The sequence below is a fragment of the Pseudorca crassidens genome, chromosome 19 (assembly GCF_039906515.1).
Source record: "Pseudorca crassidens isolate mPseCra1 chromosome 19, mPseCra1.hap1, whole genome shotgun sequence".
Classification (NCBI taxonomy): Eukaryota; Metazoa; Chordata; class Mammalia; order Artiodactyla; family Delphinidae; genus Pseudorca; species Pseudorca crassidens.
The window spans coordinates 40,323,424-40,340,918 of record NC_090314.1 but is presented as its reverse complement, the minus strand read 5'-3'; the positions used below and the strand labels follow the sequence as shown (position 1 = coordinate 40,340,918).

Below are 17,495 nucleotides of genomic sequence, written 5' to 3'. Positions count from 1 at the left end.
GTGAAAAACACCTCAAAGGGGAAAACGGGAGGGGTGGAGGGAACAGGACTTACGGCGTTCGACCACAAGAGGGCGCGCTATGTTCCCACGAGAGAGCCGGGCTGCTGCTGGGCAAGGCTGTGCTCTCGGCCTCCAGCACAAATCACCGCAAAGGACCTTTCTCTAAAGAAGCCCAGGGCAGAAAAGGTTGCTTTCTCAGGTCAAATGAGTAGGGAGTAATAAAATAGAAGTGTTTTGAAAAGTTTATTGTAGCCGCCGCTAGGCGTTAGTTAGGGGGTTGGGTGTTTTTTAACTGGAAAAGCAAAATGCCGCCTTTTCCTGAGCGCTTAGATATTTGTGGAAGTGGGTGGATTGCATATCTATATGAGGGATTCGCGTGGGCTTGCACCCCGAACCCGAAGTTAGCAAACATTCACAGTCTGAGTCACTCATCAGGACTGGAAACCCACCAGACCCCCTGAGGGAAAGCAGGTGCGTGGAATTCAGGACAGGTGAATCAGACCCCTTTGGGAGGAAAGGAATGCGTTGAAAGCTACCCGGACAATCTCAGGGAAGGCAAGTGAAGGAGATTCAGGGAGGGAGCGGGGAAAGGAAGGAGTGTAAGAGGAAAGGGAATAACGGGCCTCTGGGGAGGGAGGGGTTAACCCGGGCTAGGCGCAGAGGAGGAAAGCGCGTGGTGACGCCCGGGAGGCGGGCTCTCGGCGAGGCCTCTCGAAAACACCAGGCCGCTCCGGGTAAACAACGTGTTAAGGGGGTGGGCCCAGGGGCAGCCACGTGCCGGGGCGAGAGGCTACTGGCTCTCCCGGAGTTGTTTGTGAGCCGTCATTGGCAACGTCGGGGCGCCGCGACGAGCCGATTGGCCGGGATTCGGAGACCCGTCAGGGCCAGGGTGGGGTGTAGGCGGCTGCTGCGGCGCTGGGCCCACCTGGGCCGAACGGAGCGCCAGCGCTACCCGGGCGGGGACCGGAGCCCGAGCCCGAGGCGCGGCCGCCGCCGCCGCCATGCGCTGGGTCCGCGCGCTGCTGAAGAATGCGTCCCTGGCAGGGGCGCCCAAGTACATCGAGCACTTCAGCAAGTTCTCCCCGTCCCCGCTCTCCATGAAGCAGTTTCTGGACTTCGGTACAAGTGGGCGGGAGGCGGCTGGCAGCGAGGGCCCGCGGGGGGTGGAGGTGGAGTGAAGGAGTCCTGGCCATGAAGGATTAACGAGGAGGGTAAGGGAGGCCGAGTGACAGGGAAGGTTTGCTTGCAGGGGTCCAGACAGGAAAGGGTTAACGGGGAGGAAGGGGCCGGCCGCCGGGCTTGAAAGGGTTAAGGGCACCGTTACTGAAGAGACTGAACTGTTAGCAGGAAGGGGGGGGGGGCACTGAGAAGGAAGGGTCCAAGATGTCTTCCCGGGCTTTGTGAGGGGTCTTGGAGAGGAAGGGGCAGTGAGGCGGTGACGTTGGAGCAGGAGGGTGTAACCAGGCACTAAAGGGTTACTGGGGGTTGTCCTGTCGACTCTAAAAGTGAAGGTCAGAGAGGAGATGAGGGGGATGCTGGTGGGGGTAACAAGGCAGCACTGGGAGGCGCAGCCATCTGGAAGGAGACCTGCGCGGGGGTGGGCGCGGAGGGGTCGTTTGGGGGAGGGGGCTCTCTCAGATGAGTCAACAGGAGTGAGGCCCTGGCCGGTCCACCTCCGCGCACTGAAGGAGCTGGCTCCCAGCTGTCCTAGAGGGCAAGGACACTTGCAGATCACATCTGCTGTGGCCTGGCCGCCTTACCCCAGCTGGGCAGGGGTCCGGGGCACCATGAGATGGAGCCAGGTAGCTTGTACCTACCCATCCTTGGCTGCCCCCCTGGGATCCTGGGCCAGGGTCGCCTACCATCAGTGTTCTGGGGGTGGCAAGGCTGTGCCAACGTCGGGACTGAAACAGGCATTGTGTGGACCCTGTCTGTTCACACATGGTGCCAGCTGGAGATCAGGGGGGGTTGCCCGGGTCTCTCAAGAGTTGAGGAGACAGAGCGTGGCTTAGGTTACAGCTGTGTCACTGGTGGGACGGGGCGGGGAGGTGGCAGCCATGATACAGGGCATCTGTTCCCCAAGACTTGTCCGCCTACCCCCCTCCCTGTTTGAGCTCCGCCCATGTAGGAAAGCCTCCTGAGCCCACTCCCAGCCCCCAGCATCTGTCCAGTCCAGACTGGACCCCAGTTAACAGAACTGTCACAGGAGGGAGGGGCTCACAGTAGAGTTTGGTCCCCCACTTGGAGTTCAGTGAGGGAAACAGACCTTCAGAAGGATGGTGACATGCACTGGATGACAGTTAAAAGCGGAACCTGGACTTAGAACCCAGGTTTCCTGACTCTAGGCCATGGCCTCATTCAGTCCTCTACTCCCTCTTCATTTTCAAGCCAGACCAAGGATCAAAGTATTTGGGCCCCGGTTCTCAGGCCCTGTCTACCTCACAGGTGGGCGGGCATTAACATAGGGCAGCTCTACAGTGGGCATAAAGACCAGCTGGGCCAGAGATGACACTGGGACCCTGCAGCTGCGGTGGTCCGAGCATAGCTCCCCTCAGCCAGAGGGAGCTCATCCCAAGGTAGGGATGGATTTCCCAGGCCCTTCTGCCCACCTGGATCAACCCCCCCGAAGTGAGTATCTACTAGGAGGGAAAGAAAGAGAAGTGAATAACTGGGGCTGGAGGCAGCTCCCTGTGGGCCCAGGGTGGCCCTTTTCCCTGTGGTTGAAGGCAAGCAGGGTTCAGCTGGGGGTGAGGAGAGGATGCAACCTCTCTAAGGGTTAGGCTGGGTGGTGTGGTGGTCAGTGCAGGGGGGGGGTCAGGAAAGACTCCTTGTCCCATGCCTCCATCTCTTCTCTTCTGAACCCTCAAGGAAATAAAGGATGTAGTGACCTGACCCCGCCCCCACCCCCAAGATGTCCTCTGGCTCCAGTGCTTTGTAACTCTGTGAGCTCACCCTTCCCTCTCCCACCAGGGTCCAGCAATGCCTGTGAGAAAACCTCATTCACCTTCCTCAGGCAGGAGTTGCCCGTGCGCCTGGCCAACATCATGAAAGAAATCAACCTGCTTCCCGACCGGGTGCTGAGCACACCCTCGGTGCAGCTGGTACAGAGCTGGTGAGACCCCTGAATAGGTCCCCGCACCTCCCACCCCATTGTCAGATGCCCCCTGCTCCCAGGAACCTTGAGGGAGGCGGGGAAAGAGGAGAGGCACAGGGACTCGGAGAGGTAGGGGGGTTCCTGCGGTCAAGTGGGAATGTTAGGCCAGAGCAGGGACTCAGATCAAGCTCGTGGCCTCCATGTCTAGGGGACACAGCCCTATACTCACCACCCTCCGTTCTCTGGAAACACAGGATCCACCTAGGAAACCATCATTTTCACAGCCCCAAACCCAAATCAGGCTAATGTCGGCATTTGCCACCAGCCCTGGTCCTGAAAATCTGGCACCTGTTGGGTAGTATTTACCTGAGGCAACTTTGTGGGAAGCAGACACCGGAAGAAGCTAACCTTCAAATTATATAATCCAAACACGTCAGCGTGTTTTGGATGTTGGAAAACACTGGAATAGATGCAAGGATGGCTCAGTACCAACTCCAGAGAGCTTTGGATGGGCAAAGACCAAAGGTTTATTGCACAGAGCAGCAGTAGCAGAGAGAAATCCTCAGTAAAGTTTACTCAGAAACTCTGTCCAGGGATAAGTACCTGAATGCCATTAGCCAGAGGCCAGTCACATGGAGAAGGAGCAAGAATTTGCTGTGTAACTGGGTGTGTAAATGCGTCATCATGGCTGATCTTCAGTGGCGTGTGTGCAGAAATCTTGCCCTTGCTTCTGGCGGTGGCAGGTGTGGTGTGACTGTGGTTTCCTTTCGGATTCGCGGCATCCGCACCTACTTCGAGCCCAGTGCCGTGTTAGGTTAAACAGGCAGCAGCGGCCCTCAGGGAGCCTGTGATCGCACGGGGGGAGTAGAAGAGGGCAAGCTAAGAGCTACACAGTGGCAGGAGCAGGAAGCCGCTGAAAAGTTAGCTCTATTTAAATTAAAAGCGAAGTGTTATTTTAAAATAACATTGATTGGGTTTTTGCCCCTCGTTGCGGAAGTATGACATGTTCACGTTGACACCTGGAGAACACAGAAAAGTAGATAAAAGGGAATGCCAACCACTACCCTCCACCCCTTAACCACACACTGTTAAGGTTTTGTAAGTGCCCTTTATTGGTGCCCTTCCAGCTTTTTTCTATGCATGAATATGCATATGCGTGACTTACTCTAATTAAATGAGGAGAAGGTAAGGAAGGACCAGGTACATGATGTGTGCACAGTGAATTTCAGTTGAATCAGAAAGTTGTGGGGCAGTTGAAATGGACGCAGAGAGGAGGTGACGTGTCACTTGGCCTTACAGGGTGCCTAACTGAACCCTGACCTAGAAGGGAGGGAAGGGCATTCCAGGCCAAAGGAACTGCTTGTGCAAAGGTGCAGAGGCCGGAGAGGGCCCGGCTGGGGCATCTGAGCGCTCACTTTGTGGATACAGTGCTGTTACTGCAAGCGGTGAAGGTGGACGGGGGGACAGAGGGCAGAGCCTGATTTGCACGTGGCCCAACAAGGTCACCCCTCGCTGGGCCCTGTCCCTTAGAGGTCCAAGACCTCTGAGCCAACTGGCATTTCCTGCCATCGGGCAGTGTGGAAGGCATGGGGAGGGACGGAAGGTACCATCTGTTCTCCCCAGCCCTCCTCCGGCTGAGTCACCTGGCTGCCTCTCCAGCTGGTCCCTGACTCCAGGCCCCTCCCTGGACACCGTGTTCCTAGAAGAGTCAGGGGATGTGGGGAGGGAGGGCAGGGAGCTGCTGAACTGCCCGCGATGCCCCCGAGGCCCCCAGAGTCCCTTCCTGAAACGCGGTTACACATGTCGGGGGGCTTGGCCTGACGTTTTTCTTCCCTCAGAGCTGGGAAGTAATGTCCAGCAGCAGCAGGAGGGAGTGAAGTTAGACAAAAGGGAAGACTTCCCAGTGCATGACTCACTTAGAGGGGAGCAGGCCAAGGTATTGCTAGAGTGTGCTGTCACACTGAAGAGACGGCCTGCTGAGACTGTTCCCGGAGAATGGGCATCAGCTGCTGCAAGAGAGACTGTGGTCTGAGGGAAGGAAGGACTCTCTGAGGCGGCTGCCTGTGAGAGAGGGCAGACCTCCCTATCTGGGGGAACCCCCTTGCCAGCTTGGATGATGGAGGCGGTGGAGGTGGGTAGAGTTTGCAGGAGAGGAGGGGGACGACCTATCAGAGAGCCTGGCAAGAGGCCCGCTAGCCTCAGAGTCTGATGAGTGAGGAGCAAAACCTCCCCTTTGGAAATGGACAAGCCCTGAGCACCTGCTCTCTGGAGGAGCAGAGGTAATAGTTAATCTGTGGCAACAGCTAATGGAGTTTCTATTCAGCTGGGGAAAGGTTCCAGGCAGGAATCACTGTGGGCAAGTGGAGAATTCCTGGCTCTAAACAAACCTGATGTATTATTTCAACCGGACAGACTTGGTGTTGTGGGAACCTGTTTTGGAAGTGACTGGAAGGTAGAGGAAAGCCCTGGGTGGTGGCGCCGGCATGCCTGACTCTGAGGCTTGGCTTTGCTGCTTGCTAGACACTTAATGTTTGGTCAACCACGTGGCCCCTCTGAGCCTCGGCTTCCTCATCTGTAAAATGGGGATCCGTTCTGTTGCTAAGGGTCAGATGCCACTGCTGGATGTGAAAGTACACGGAACTCTCTAAGCGTGAGTGATGTCTGCGAGCTTCTGGCAACAGCACCTCCGGGACAAAGACGATGTGCTGTGGCAGAGGTTCTCTTCACAGCGTAGTAATAATAATGATGACGATGACAGAAGCAGACATGCCTGGAGCCGTTCTAAGCGTGTCCACGTATTAACTCATTTAACTTCACAACAGCCTGATGAAGTAGGCCTTGTTCTTATCCCCATTTTGTAGACGAGGAAACTGAGGTTCAGAGAGAGTAAGAAACTTGTCTGAGCTCATTCAGGTAATAACTGGCAGAGCCAGGATCCCAGCCCAGGCTCTGTGATCTGGAGGCTGCGTTCCTGAAGGGAAAGGAGAGAACCGCGTTCTGGGACAGTGACCAGGAGTCAGAGATTTCTAAGCTCGCAGAGCAAGTCAGTGGGAAAGTAGATTTTCTTTACAGAGAGGGTTTGATGGCTAGTATTGTGGGGGCACAGAGGGGTAACCTTGCCTCCTCTCAGGAGAGAAAGACAGCCTGAGGAAGGGCGTGGAGTCGGTGGGGATGTACTTTGAGAAAAGGGAGGGTTGAGTGATGACTGCAGAGTAGAATCAAACGACAGCGAGTCCCTCCTGTCACCAGTAGAGCCTTGGCAGGGCTGCAGGGAAGGGGGTGGCAGGGGGTATCACCAGCACCTTCTATGAACTTCTCTTGCGTCAGCAAGTATGTAGACCCCAAACCCAGTCCTTGCCCTTGAAAAGAATGACCACCTCACAGGTTCCGGGCGCCCAGGGCCAAACCCTGCCATTGAATCCCTCAGCCACCACTTAGGTAATCAGAATGGAGACCGGGCACCAGCATCGTCTCCTCTAATCCGCGCCTGCTGCTACGAAGCCCACTTCACACACGGGAACCTGAGTGGCACCGCCAGCAATGGGACCCAGGTCGGCCTGGCTCAGGGCCGTGCCCATCACCCCTCCACAAACAGCTTCCAGATAGATGGAGGACACGTCTGCCCCCCTCCCCTCCTCGCAGGGCCTTTGCCTTGTTCACACCCCTGGTCCCCAGCGGCTGTGGACACTAGTACGTGGTGCACACACACCCGCAGGCGCCCAGACTCACACATGCTTACCACTCCTCTGCCCCCACGCAAGGCTGCACACGCCTCCTCCCCAGCTGCCGGGCACTCATTCCGACACCCACGCTCACACGCTCACACACGCGCGCACACACACACGCTCACACACGCGCACCCACACACACAAGCGCACACGCACACACATGCTCACACCCACGCTCTCACACGCGCGCGCGCACACACACACGCTCACACACACACCCACGCTCACACAGACGCGCGCGCGCACACACACACGCTCACACACGCGCACCCACACACTCACACACACACACGCTGTCTCGCTCCCTCCTCTCTCCGTTTTCCACTCCCAGCTCCTAAATCCAGGGCTCTGGAATGGCTGGAAAGCCCCAGAGGCAGGGTTTGGGGCTTCCACATTACCTCGGTGGAGGGGAGGGGAAGGAAGCTCTAGATCTCACCCAGGAAGTCCTGGGCGGCCTTGTTTACTGTTGGGGTCGGCAGGCCAGGCCTTCCCTAGGGCGTCACATTGGCCCCACTGCCTGCTCTGCCAGGCCCGGGGCAGGCTGCGCATCTGTCATTGCACCACTGGTCCAGACCAGTGTCCAAGCCCAGCTCTTTCTCTGGCCCTCGGGGGTGGGCAGCCCAGGAGCCAGCGTCACTCCTTCCCCAGCGTCTTTCCCTGTTTAGGACCAAGATCTGGCCCAGGGCTGAGGTCTGGTCTGCCAGGCCCTTGGGGGGCTTCAGGCCAGAGTCAAGGTTCCCCTGGGAGAATCTTTGTCATCCTCTCCTCTTCCTTCCAAGAGTACACTCAGGACCACTGCCCTGAAGGAATGGCCCTGCGAGGGGGGCAGGCAGGGATTCTAAACCCTGCTTCACAGTCAGGAGACGGAGGCCCGAGGCTGCCGCTCTCCCCAGAGCCCTGCCCGCAGGCGCTGCTCGTTGCCAGTCCATCCTGGTGCCCTTTGTTCTACTTCACTGGCCACGTGACAGCGCCCTATGGTTCATTAGGCAGCCCCAGAGGGGCGGGGCCCGCAGCGAGAGCGCTCACCCTACCCTCGCCCCCGCTCCTGGCCAAGCTGGTCAGGGGCCCCTAGCTCTCTCTGCTTACCCCAGGGTCTTGGGAAGGGGTTCCAGGGCCCCCACCCCTCAGCTGGTCTCCTCGCTCTCCTCTCTCTGCCTGTCGCCACCATTGCATACTCGCAGGTTCTCCTCCCAAATCCCCTCTCCCTCTAAGAATCCCATGAGCCTGACGCTTTCTTCTGGGTGTGGTCAAGGAATGAGGGATAACACAGGCCTGTGAGAGAGGATCCCAGCTCTGCATGTTAACTTCCTCATCTGTAAAATGGGTCTAGCGGTAGCACCCCCCCAACACACAGGGTCACTGTGGAGGTCGAAGTAGGGGAACACAGAGCAGAGCCCTGGCACAAGGCCGGCGCCAGTAGATGCTGGGCCGCCTTCACCATCAGCATCGCTGTTGGGACCGGTGTAGACAGTGAGCACTTGACCGTGTGGTGTAGACTTGGCATCAGACAGACCTGGGTTGGAATCCCAGCGCGAATGCTTACTGTGTGGCCTGGGGCATATTACCTGCCCTCTCTGAGCTGGTTTCCTTGTCTGCAAAAGGGGGGAAATACCACATGCTCATGAAGGCTGCCGGGAGATGAGAGACCCTGTGTAGACTCTGAGCTCTAACAGTCACTGGGTAAGTGTCGTCTGTTCTTATTCTCCAGGGAGCCTGCGGTGAGGCCGAAGGAGGGCCGCTCTGTCTGCTGGGGCTGCGGGGGTACTGAGGGGGAGCTGATCTCCTCTGCTGTCGGCTCCGCCTACCAGTGACTACGCCACCTCTTGCCAGGCGTCGTGCCGGGCCCTGGGTGGGGAGGGCAGGCAGGCGCAGCAGGGCGAGCACGGCCCCATTCCTGCCATCAGTGGCCGTCCAGAGCGTGACAGATTCAGACATGGTGTGATTCCGAGTCTTTGCCCAGTACAACCAAGAGAAGTGTGTCGTGTGCCGCCTGGGGACCCAGAGGGTGCACTCAGCTGTTGACAGTGTCTGAACCACTGTTCGAAACAAGAGCAAACGTTTAGAGAGTGCTCACTGTTTGCTGGGCACCGTGTTAATTATCACATTTAATTCTCACCAGAAAGCAGTGACAGCAGTAGGTCCAAAACCCTTCCTTTTCTGATGAGGAAACTCAGGCCCAGAGAGGTTCCATGACTTACCCAGAGCCACGCAGCTCAAAGTGGAAAAACCCAGCCAGGAACTCGGCAGAGCCAGCTTCAAAGCTAGCCCTTTTACCCTCTTCTCTACTGGTTTAAGCAGCAGAGGGGAGAGTAGCAGCTAGTGGGTGGAGGGGGCAGGGCACTCCAGGCAGAGGGAACCGCAGGCCCCACGGGCTGAGCACTTCGAGCAGCCAGCACTGTACAGTGGCAGGTGCGCTGGAGGCCGGTCTTCACTATACTACCTCCCAGCTGTGGAGCTGCTTCAGGCCTCAGTTGAGGAGACTGTGAAATGGGGCTAATTACTGCCGTTCTTACCTGTCAGGGTCAAAGCACTGTGTACCTGGGAATGCTTCCGACTGTGGTGGGGGCCTCTTCTAGAGACACTGTTAGGCCCCGGGGGCCCTCCCCCCCCCCCCCCCCGCCCTGGTCAGAGCTCTCGGTGGCCCCTCCTTCCTGCCGGCTGGAAGTGTTTCTGCCGGAGAGAGGCTCAGCTCTCCGCCTTCCCCAGGAGAATGGGCTGTCGCGGGCTGAGGCGTTAGCAGGGAAGCAGTGGCATCCTGCCTCGCAGTAGGGGCGGGGGGGACAGTGGCTCCAGGTTGGCACCATCTGGGCAGCCCGGGTCGCTTCAGGCTCTCCGTGGGCCCCAGCCCTACCCAGTGTCAGAGCTGGGCATGCCCACCCCACCCCGAGTCCTTCCCACCCACCATTTACAATCCAGTTCCCTAGGAGCCTGCACAGCTCCTGGTGCCTGGAGTCGGGAGTATAAGGCTGTCATCTTCCTCCCGGAACCCCTGCTCTGGGAGAGCTCTGGGCCTCCCTGAACCCCTGCTCTGGGAGAGCTCTGGGCTGGCCACTCTGCCCCCGTGCCCGTGGGATGCAGAAACAACCCTGCGGGACAAACACTAAGATCTGCTTCCACGACGGGCCCTGGGGAGCTAAGTGCCTCGCCCCAGCCTGCCCTCACTGCTGGTCTCGGGCAAGGCCCCTCTCCGGTCTGGGCCTCAGTCTCCTAATCCGGGAGACCTGTGGGTGGGGTGGTCACCAAACCCCCTTTGAGGACTGGTATTCTAGGATGTCAAGCAGAGGCGCTCTAGGTACCAACAAATTAGAGACTTTCTTGCATAACTCGCGGTGTCGTTGGGGAGACTCACGTACGGAGGGAGCAGAGTGAGAGAACCCACGCGGCCCAGCTCTGGGCGGCGCCCACTGGAGGCGCAGGACAGAAGCAGGGTCAGCAGAGTCAGGTGTGCCGGGGCCCGGCCTGGGGCTGAGGCGTCCCCCGCCCCCTCCCGCACACAGGTATGTCCAGAGTCTCCTGGACATCATGGAGTTCCTGGACAAGGACCCTGAGGACCATCGGACCTTGAGCCAGTGAGTGAGGCCTCGGCTGGGGGCGGGAGGGCAGGTGTGGGCCACGGCCCCGGGGGCAGAAATGCCAGCGGGATGAAGGAAATGCCCCCACCCTCAGGGGTGTCCAGTCTGAGGGAGCAGACAGCCCCCGATCCTTGGTGTGCCCTGAGTCTGATGGGGGGACCCAGGCCCCGCCCCTGTGGAGCTCCCAGGCCGTCAGGCAGGCGGTGGGAGATTTGGGGTGGGCTTCCGGAGGAGTGGGCTGGGGAGAGTCGAGTGGGTGAAGGCACCATGGAGAGAAGCGGGGTGCTTCTGAGGGTGTCCCAGGGCTGGGGCAGGGTGAGGGCCAACGTGTACCCCCATCGCAGGTTCACCGACGCCCTGGTCACCATCCGGAACCGCCACAATGACGTGGTGCCCACCATGGCGCAGGGCGTGCTGGAGTACAAGGACGCCTACGGCGACGACCCCGTCTCCAACCAGAACATCCAGTACTTCCTGGACCGCTTCTACCTCAGCCGCATCTCCATCCGCATGCTGATCAACCAGCACAGTGAGCGGGCGCGGGGCCAGTCGCTGTTCGCATGTTTACAGAAGGCAAAACCGCGTCGCCTCTTTGCGCGGCGTTCGTAAAAGTCTCTTTACGTTAGGACACAGGTGGTTGTCTGGTGTTTCTTACTCCAGGAGTATTAACTATGATTGTTGAGAAATCGTAGCCAGTCATTAATTACACAAGAAGGTAAAAATTATTTTTAAATGTCTAGCAAAAGAGAAGACTAAATATAACGTACAATGTATGGGGAGGAAACTTCTGAGAAGACTTGCGTCAGGCCTACAAAGGTCCAAGACTGGCCTGGGCCAGGGCTGGAGGGGTCAGGGGTCAGGGCGGAGAGGGTGGGGGGGTGTGGCATCAGGGTCAGAAGTGTCAGAAGTAGAGGTGGAGCACTGGAGAACGGGGGGGGGAGGGAGCGCTGGGGTTGTGTGGCCCCGCTAACCACGCCCGCCCTCCCCGCCCGCAGCCTTGATCTTTGACGGCAGCACCAACCCAGCCCACCCCAAACACATCGGCAGCATCGACCCCAACTGCAGCGTCTCTGAGGTGGTGAAAGGTGAGCTGTCCCCACCGTGCCTGGCCCACCGTGGGGCCACCGTGCCTGGCCCACAGAGGAGCCCCACAGCCCACAGTGATCCCCCAATCTTACCTGGCCAGACGGTGACCCATTCCCCAGTGGGTGGGGGCCACGTCCCCATGGGTTCAGTGTTGGTGCCAAGAGGACTGCCTGCTGGGGAGAGGTCACCCCATTCCCTGATGACCCCTCTCTTCTCTCAGATGCCTACGACATGGCCAAGCTCCTGTGTGACAAGTATTACATGGCCTCACCTGACCTGGAGATCCAGGAGATCAATGGTGAGGGAGTGAGGCTGTGTGTCTGCCTGTCTGTCTGTCTAAGCGCTGGGCACATGGGAGAGGAAAGTGAGGTGGGACTCAGGAAATGAACTGTTACCTGGATGAGGGAGAAGCAGAGCTATTATTGTATTATTATTATTAATTTATCTGGTAAATATTTATTAAGCAGTAAACACAACAGTCAAGGTCCCCGTTCCCACGGAGCTTACATTCTCGGTACTGGGGAGGTTGGGGAATGGGACCTTTAACCAATGAACAAATAACAAACAAGATAACTTCAGGTCATGATAAGTGACAGGAAGGAAACACAATGGGGTAACGTGACAGTGATGGATAGGAGCAGTGTATTAGGTGGGATATGAGTTTGGCTGTCTTCCCAAAATGCAAAAACTGGTTTAATTTGAGAGAGAGGTTTCCGTCTCCCCAGCCCCTGGGGTAGAATGGTGAAAGCTGGCTACCCACCCTCATGTCTCAGTTCCAGCCTGGAGAAGGGGAAAGAGGATGTAGAAGGCAGGGCCTAAGAGCTGAACACAGCACTTTCCTACGTCTCCCAGCTGCAAGGGAGGCTGGGAATTTAGTCTCTAGCTGGGTAGTCACGTGCTAGTCAAAACTTCAGGGGAGGGAGGCATCTATTACTAAAAGGAGAAAGGGAATAACGGATACAAGAGGATGGCTACAAGGGTCCTACTTTGGATGGGGTAGTCAAGGACCAGAAGGAACAGTGTGGTGGGGTTAGGAGATTAAAGGGGTGATGGGTGGGAGAGAGGCTAGGCATGCAGGGCCAGTGGACCACAGACAGGAGCTGGGATTTTGAGAACAGCAGAAAGCCACCGGAGGTTTGAAGCCCGGTGATGACAGGATCTGAGTAACGTTCTAAAGATACTTAAAGGGGGCTTCCCTGGCGGCACAATGGTTAAGACTCCGTGCTCCCAATGCAGGGGGCCCAGGTTCGATCCCTGGTCAGGGAACTAGATCCCACATGCATGTCGCAACTAAGGAGCCTGTGAGCCGCAACTAAGGAGCCCACCTGCCAAAACGAAGACCCAGTGCAACCAAATAAATATTAAAGAAAAAAAAAAGATATTTAGAGGTTGGAGGAGGCAGGAGAGGACACAGGAAGACCAGTTAGGAGGTCACTGCAGATTCAGGCAAGGGGAAGGGAAGGCAGCAGAGAGGAAAAGAAGGGGGTGAACTGGATAAATACCTTGGAGGTGCAGGGGTGAGGAGGATCAGGGCCTCTACCCTCCCCTCCACCCACCTGCTCCTCAGCCACCCTGGCCTGTGGGCCAGAAACCTGAGGTGTTCACGCCTCTGTGCCTGGAAGTCGCACTGCCCACATCCTAGTCTTTCCTTAAGACCTGGATCAAGTCCTCCTCCTCTGAAAAGCCTTCCCGGACTTCCCAGGAAGAGTTAGGCACCGCCTGCCCCAGGTGTGCCTCTAAATTGCTCTGTTTGAATCACTTGGCAGAAACCAAAGGGCAGAGACAGGCCGCTTTACTTCAGGATCCCTGGGGTCAAGCCCAGGGCCTAGCACACAGCTCTGGGCACAACACCTAATGTGAAAGTCAGTTGTGCGTTTCTCTGTCTAGACTTGAATTTCTGAGAGGGTAGGATTGAATTTTATGCAACTTTATGTCTCCACTGCTCAGCACAGGGCCCGAGTTTCCTTCATTCATTGATCCACTCACATTTACTGAGCTGCTGCTACATGCAAAGCTCTGTGCCAGGCACCAGGAGGAGACACTCAGTCTATAAAACCAAGAAAACTCTCCAGGATAGAGTGATTCTTGGGAAGTAGGATGCTGGTGTCAAAATCACCTGGGCAGCCCCCTCCCCTCTCCTCTGGGTGAAAAGGCTCTACAGGGGATTCTGGTATCAAGGTGAACGCTAGTAGGCTACATTTAGGATAGACAGATATTATTTGGGTGGATGAATGATGGATAGATGGGTAGATAAACAGTGGATGAATGGAAGGATGGATCTGTACTTTGAATGAATGGATAGATGGGAAAGAGATGTTTGAACAGATACATAGATCGAGGGACAATTGGATGGTTGGGTGGACATTGAATGGGTAGATAGAGGAACGAATAGATATTGAATGGATATGACTATGAATGGATGGATAATGGATGGCTGGACGGACAGACAGACACTGTACAATGGATGGATATTATACAGAGAGAGAGATGGATGAATGGACACTGAATGAATGGCTAGACGGATGAACGAATGAGCAGATGGATGGACGATGGAGGGACAGTGGTTGGTGGTTGAGTGCTGGGTGCTGGATGCTGGTGAATGAATGCTGAATGCTGACCTCCTGACAATTTCCTGATCTGTGGTTTGGACTTCCCTGGCAGCATCCAACTCCAAACAGCCAATTCACATGGTCTGTGTCCCCTCCCACCTCTACCACATGCTTTTTGAACTCTTCAAGGTGAGGAGGCTGGGGGATGGTCCTTTGTGGGGGGTGGGAGTGGTGGGGTCTAGGTTGCTCTCACTGTGTCTTACCCCTTTTCCACCACAGAATGCCATGCGAGCGACTGTGGAAAGCCATGAATCCAGCCTCACTCTCCCACCTCTCAAGGTCATGGTGGCCTTGGGCGAGGAAGATCTTTCCATCAAAGTATGTGACCCTTGACTTTGGGGACCAGAGAGCAGTGGTGTGGAGACTTCCCTCCTGCCAGGACATGGGCTGAGGGAAGCCCCTGGGGGTGAGGAAGATCTGAGAAGGTCGGGTGGGGTGTGGAGAGAACGGAGGTCTGGAGACCCTGACGTGCCCCACGCCCCCCAGATGAGTGACCGAGGTGGGGGTGTTCCCTTGAGGAAGATTGAGCGCCTCTTCAGCTACATGTACTCCACGGCCCCCACGCCTCAGCCCGGCACCGGGGGCACCCCACTGGTGAGACGGCTTCTCTCTGGCTCCCCCCACTGGCCTCCTGAAGGATGCCTGTTGGCCTTCGGGTCTCTTATCAAATTGTCACTCTTGCCCATCTCTCGCTTCCCTACCTCCCATGGTCCCTCCGTCCTTGTGTGGCTGTGTGTGAGTCTGAGTCTGGGCCTCCCTGCTCTTCCTGTCTCTCCCAGCCTGTACCTACCTACCTATCTGTGGGTGTCTTCTGTCTGTCACTGTTGCTCAACTCTCCCTTCCCCTCTCTCTCTCCACAAGTAACTACCTCTCTCTTGGAGTTGTTCAGCTTACCAACACCTCCCTGTCCGTTCCCAGCAGAGTAGGCAGAGCTGGGTGTGGGAAATTGAGACAGAGAGGTGCCCCGTGACCTGCCCAGACCCCTGGCTACCAGTCCCGAGCCCCTCTCCCTGCCCTGCTTACTGCTCCCCACCCGCCCCATGCTCCGCAGCCTTCCTCCCTCTGCCAGACCGATTTCCTTTATCCCACGGTCCCCACCTTGCCTCAGAGCTGTCCCTTTCTCATGTCCCCTCCCCACCCCAGTTCTGGGAGTCCCCGTGCACGACCCCAGCTTGGCCCTCCTCACTCAGCACATCGGGTCCCTGCAGTTCCAGGAAGCCCAGGGCCAGTGTCTCCTCACGCTCCCTTCTCACCCCCTTGCAGGCTGGCTTCGGGTATGGGCTCCCTATTTCCCGCCTGTATGCCAAGTACTTCCAGGGGGACCTGCAGCTCTTCTCCATGGAGGGCTTTGGGACCGACGCTGTCATCTATCTCAAGGTGAGTGCCCCTGCCTGCAGAGTCTGGCTGGGGGAGTTTGCTGATAGGTCGGGCCTGTTATTAGGTTTCTTTTCCATCCCTCCAACCTTTTCCTGATTCCAAACTGAGAATCAGAGCGAAGCTATAGTTCCCAGCCACCAGGCACTCCTAAGTTGGCAGGCAGTTTCAGGGAGTCTGTGGTTTGCATGAGTAAGACCCTGTTCTGGGAACCCTTGACTTGCTAGACTCAGAAGGAAACAGGGTGGGGGGGCGCTTCCCTGGTGGCACAGTGGTTGAGAGTCCGCCTGCCGATGCAGGGGACACGGGTTCATGCCCCGGTCCGGGAAGATCCCACATGCCGCGGAGCGGCTGGGCCCGTGAGCCATGGCCGCTGAGCCTGCACGTCTGGAGCCTGTGCTCCGCAACAGGAGAGGCCACAACAGTGAGAGGCCCGTGTACTGCAAGAAAAAAAAAAAAAAAAAAGGAAAGGGGGGACCACAGATAACTCCTGATTCAGCTCAGGGGGAGACTGAGGCCCAGAGCTGGTGACCTTGTTCAGGGTCACAGAGCCTGGCCTCCTTCCTATCCCTCCCTGACCTTTAAGTGAACAGCCTTCTTGAATGGGCAGGAGCGAGCCACGGAAGGGACAGACCCTCTCATGGGTCTTTCCGGGTTAGTCATCTCAGCCCGTGTTTGGCACTTGGCTGGGCTAACATGTGGGCCACAGTCAGTGGCCACCAGAGTGTACCGGGGCAAGGCTGGAGTGCCGAGGAGGGGGCAAGGCGCAGGGAAGCAGGAGAGGCTGACCCTGATGCCGTCCAGGCCCTGTCCACGGACTCGGTGGAACGCCTGCCCGTCTACAACAAGTCAGCCTGGCGCCACTACCAGACCATCCAGGAGGCCGGCGATTGGTGTGTGCCCAGCACAGAGCCCAAGAACACGTCCACGTACCGTGTCAGCTAGAGGCCGCCCCACTCATCTGCGCCCAGGAGGATGGACTGCTGTCTCTGCATCCGGCCACCATGGTGACCCTCCCTGTCCCCACCCCAGGTTGGGGGAGGCTCTCCCTGATGACCAGCTTCTTGTCTCTGTGGAAATCACTGCGGTGACCGGTCTGTGGTGGCCCCTAAGTGCCAATCTCTGTCCCTGTGGAGACTCCTAGGGGATCTCCCTGGGTCCAGTCTCTGTGGGCAATGCCTGAGGATTGGGGGATGCCTCCACCCTGATAGGGTGTCCCAGAGATACATGTCCATGGCATTCTTTCTCTCTGAGCCCAGAGCTGCCACTTCTCTGCTGGGGGTCCTAGGTCCCCCTCACTGCCTTCCACAGCCCTGGCCTTCCAAGTGGACACCCCTGCTTGCCTTATTCCCTTGGCCCGTGCCGGTACCCTGGCCCTGGTCTGGTGTCAGTGTTAGGAAGGGGCCAGGTACCCGCCACATCTGGCATAGTGGGAGGGGACCCTTGGTTGGGGACCTGGTCCTACAGTCTCTTCCTCCACTGAGTTTAAGGTCAAAGTTAGGGGGGAGGGGTTTCTCACCTGGGGCTCACCCCTAAAGCCGAGGAGCCTGGGAGGACCCAGAGCTTGGCCGTCCAGCCAAGCTGCTTGAAGCCTGCAGGTGGCCCCAGCGATGTTTCTGCCGCCGCCCGAGCCCTTCCCCTGCATGTCCTCACATGCGTCCACCTGCCTGCCACACACGGTCCCCCACCGAGCTCCAGACCCCAGTTCCCACTGTGCCCGCGTGTGCTTGGGGTGGCTTTCTCCCTAGAACGTTGTGTGTACATAGCTAGTTTTATAGCCCTTTCCCTTAGCACACAGGGGGTTAAAGTTGTGTGCTCCTCCCAGTGGCTGTGATGGTGACAGTGACATCCACAGTAAAGAGGAGATCAAATGAGACTGCAGCCCTGCTGCTTTCCTGGGGGAGGGAGATCCTCACGTATAAACGCATACAGACTGCAGCCCCTGTGACCAACACATGACGCGCTCGGGACACCTGATCCCGGCTCAGGACATGGTTCAGTGCGTGCCGAGTGTAACAGCGGCCACAGCTGT

At 57.5% G+C, this 17,495-nt stretch overlaps 1 protein-coding gene across 6 annotated transcripts; it reads left to right on the top strand.

Moving 5' to 3' along the window:
- Positions 1 to 878: 878 nt before the first annotated feature.
- Positions 879 to 17,339, top strand: PDK2 (pyruvate dehydrogenase kinase 2). 6 transcript variants are annotated; one of them, XM_067714609.1, is made up of 11 exons: positions 879 to 1,119; positions 2,971 to 3,112; positions 10,320 to 10,391; positions 10,739 to 10,923; positions 11,390 to 11,479; positions 11,701 to 11,778; positions 14,142 to 14,218; positions 14,309 to 14,407; positions 14,576 to 14,683; positions 15,353 to 15,466; positions 16,268 to 17,339. In XM_067714609.1, the coding sequence occupies exons 1-11, from the start codon at positions 1,002 to 1,004 to the stop codon at positions 16,406 to 16,408; spliced, it is 1,224 nt and encodes a 407-aa protein (XP_067570710.1). In that variant the 5' UTR covers positions 879 to 1,001; the 3' UTR covers positions 16,409 to 17,339. The 6 variants fall into 6 exon arrangements, with proteins under 6 accessions (XP_067570710.1, XP_067570716.1, XP_067570712.1 ...); XM_067714611.1 differs by having other exon boundaries at positions 1,096 to 1,211; XM_067714613.1 differs by lacking the exon at positions 879 to 1,119 and adding an exon at positions 1,492 to 1,511.
- The last annotated feature ends 156 nt before the right edge of the window (positions 17,340 to 17,495 follow it).

Bases quoted from the DNA above. Each gene is read 5' to 3' on its own strand.
- PDK2 (XM_067714609.1), top strand. From the start codon at position 1,002: ATGCGCTGGGTCCGCGCGCTGCTGAAGAATGCGTCCCTGGCAGGGGCG. The intron at 3,113-10,319 runs GTGAGACCCCTG...TCCCGCACACAG, and splicing joins GTGCAGCTGGTACAGAGCTG to GTATGTCCAGAGTCTCCTGG. The intron at 11,779-14,141 runs GTGAGGGAGTGA...CTTCCCTGGCAG, and splicing joins GGAGATCCAGGAGATCAATG to CATCCAACTCCAAACAGCCA.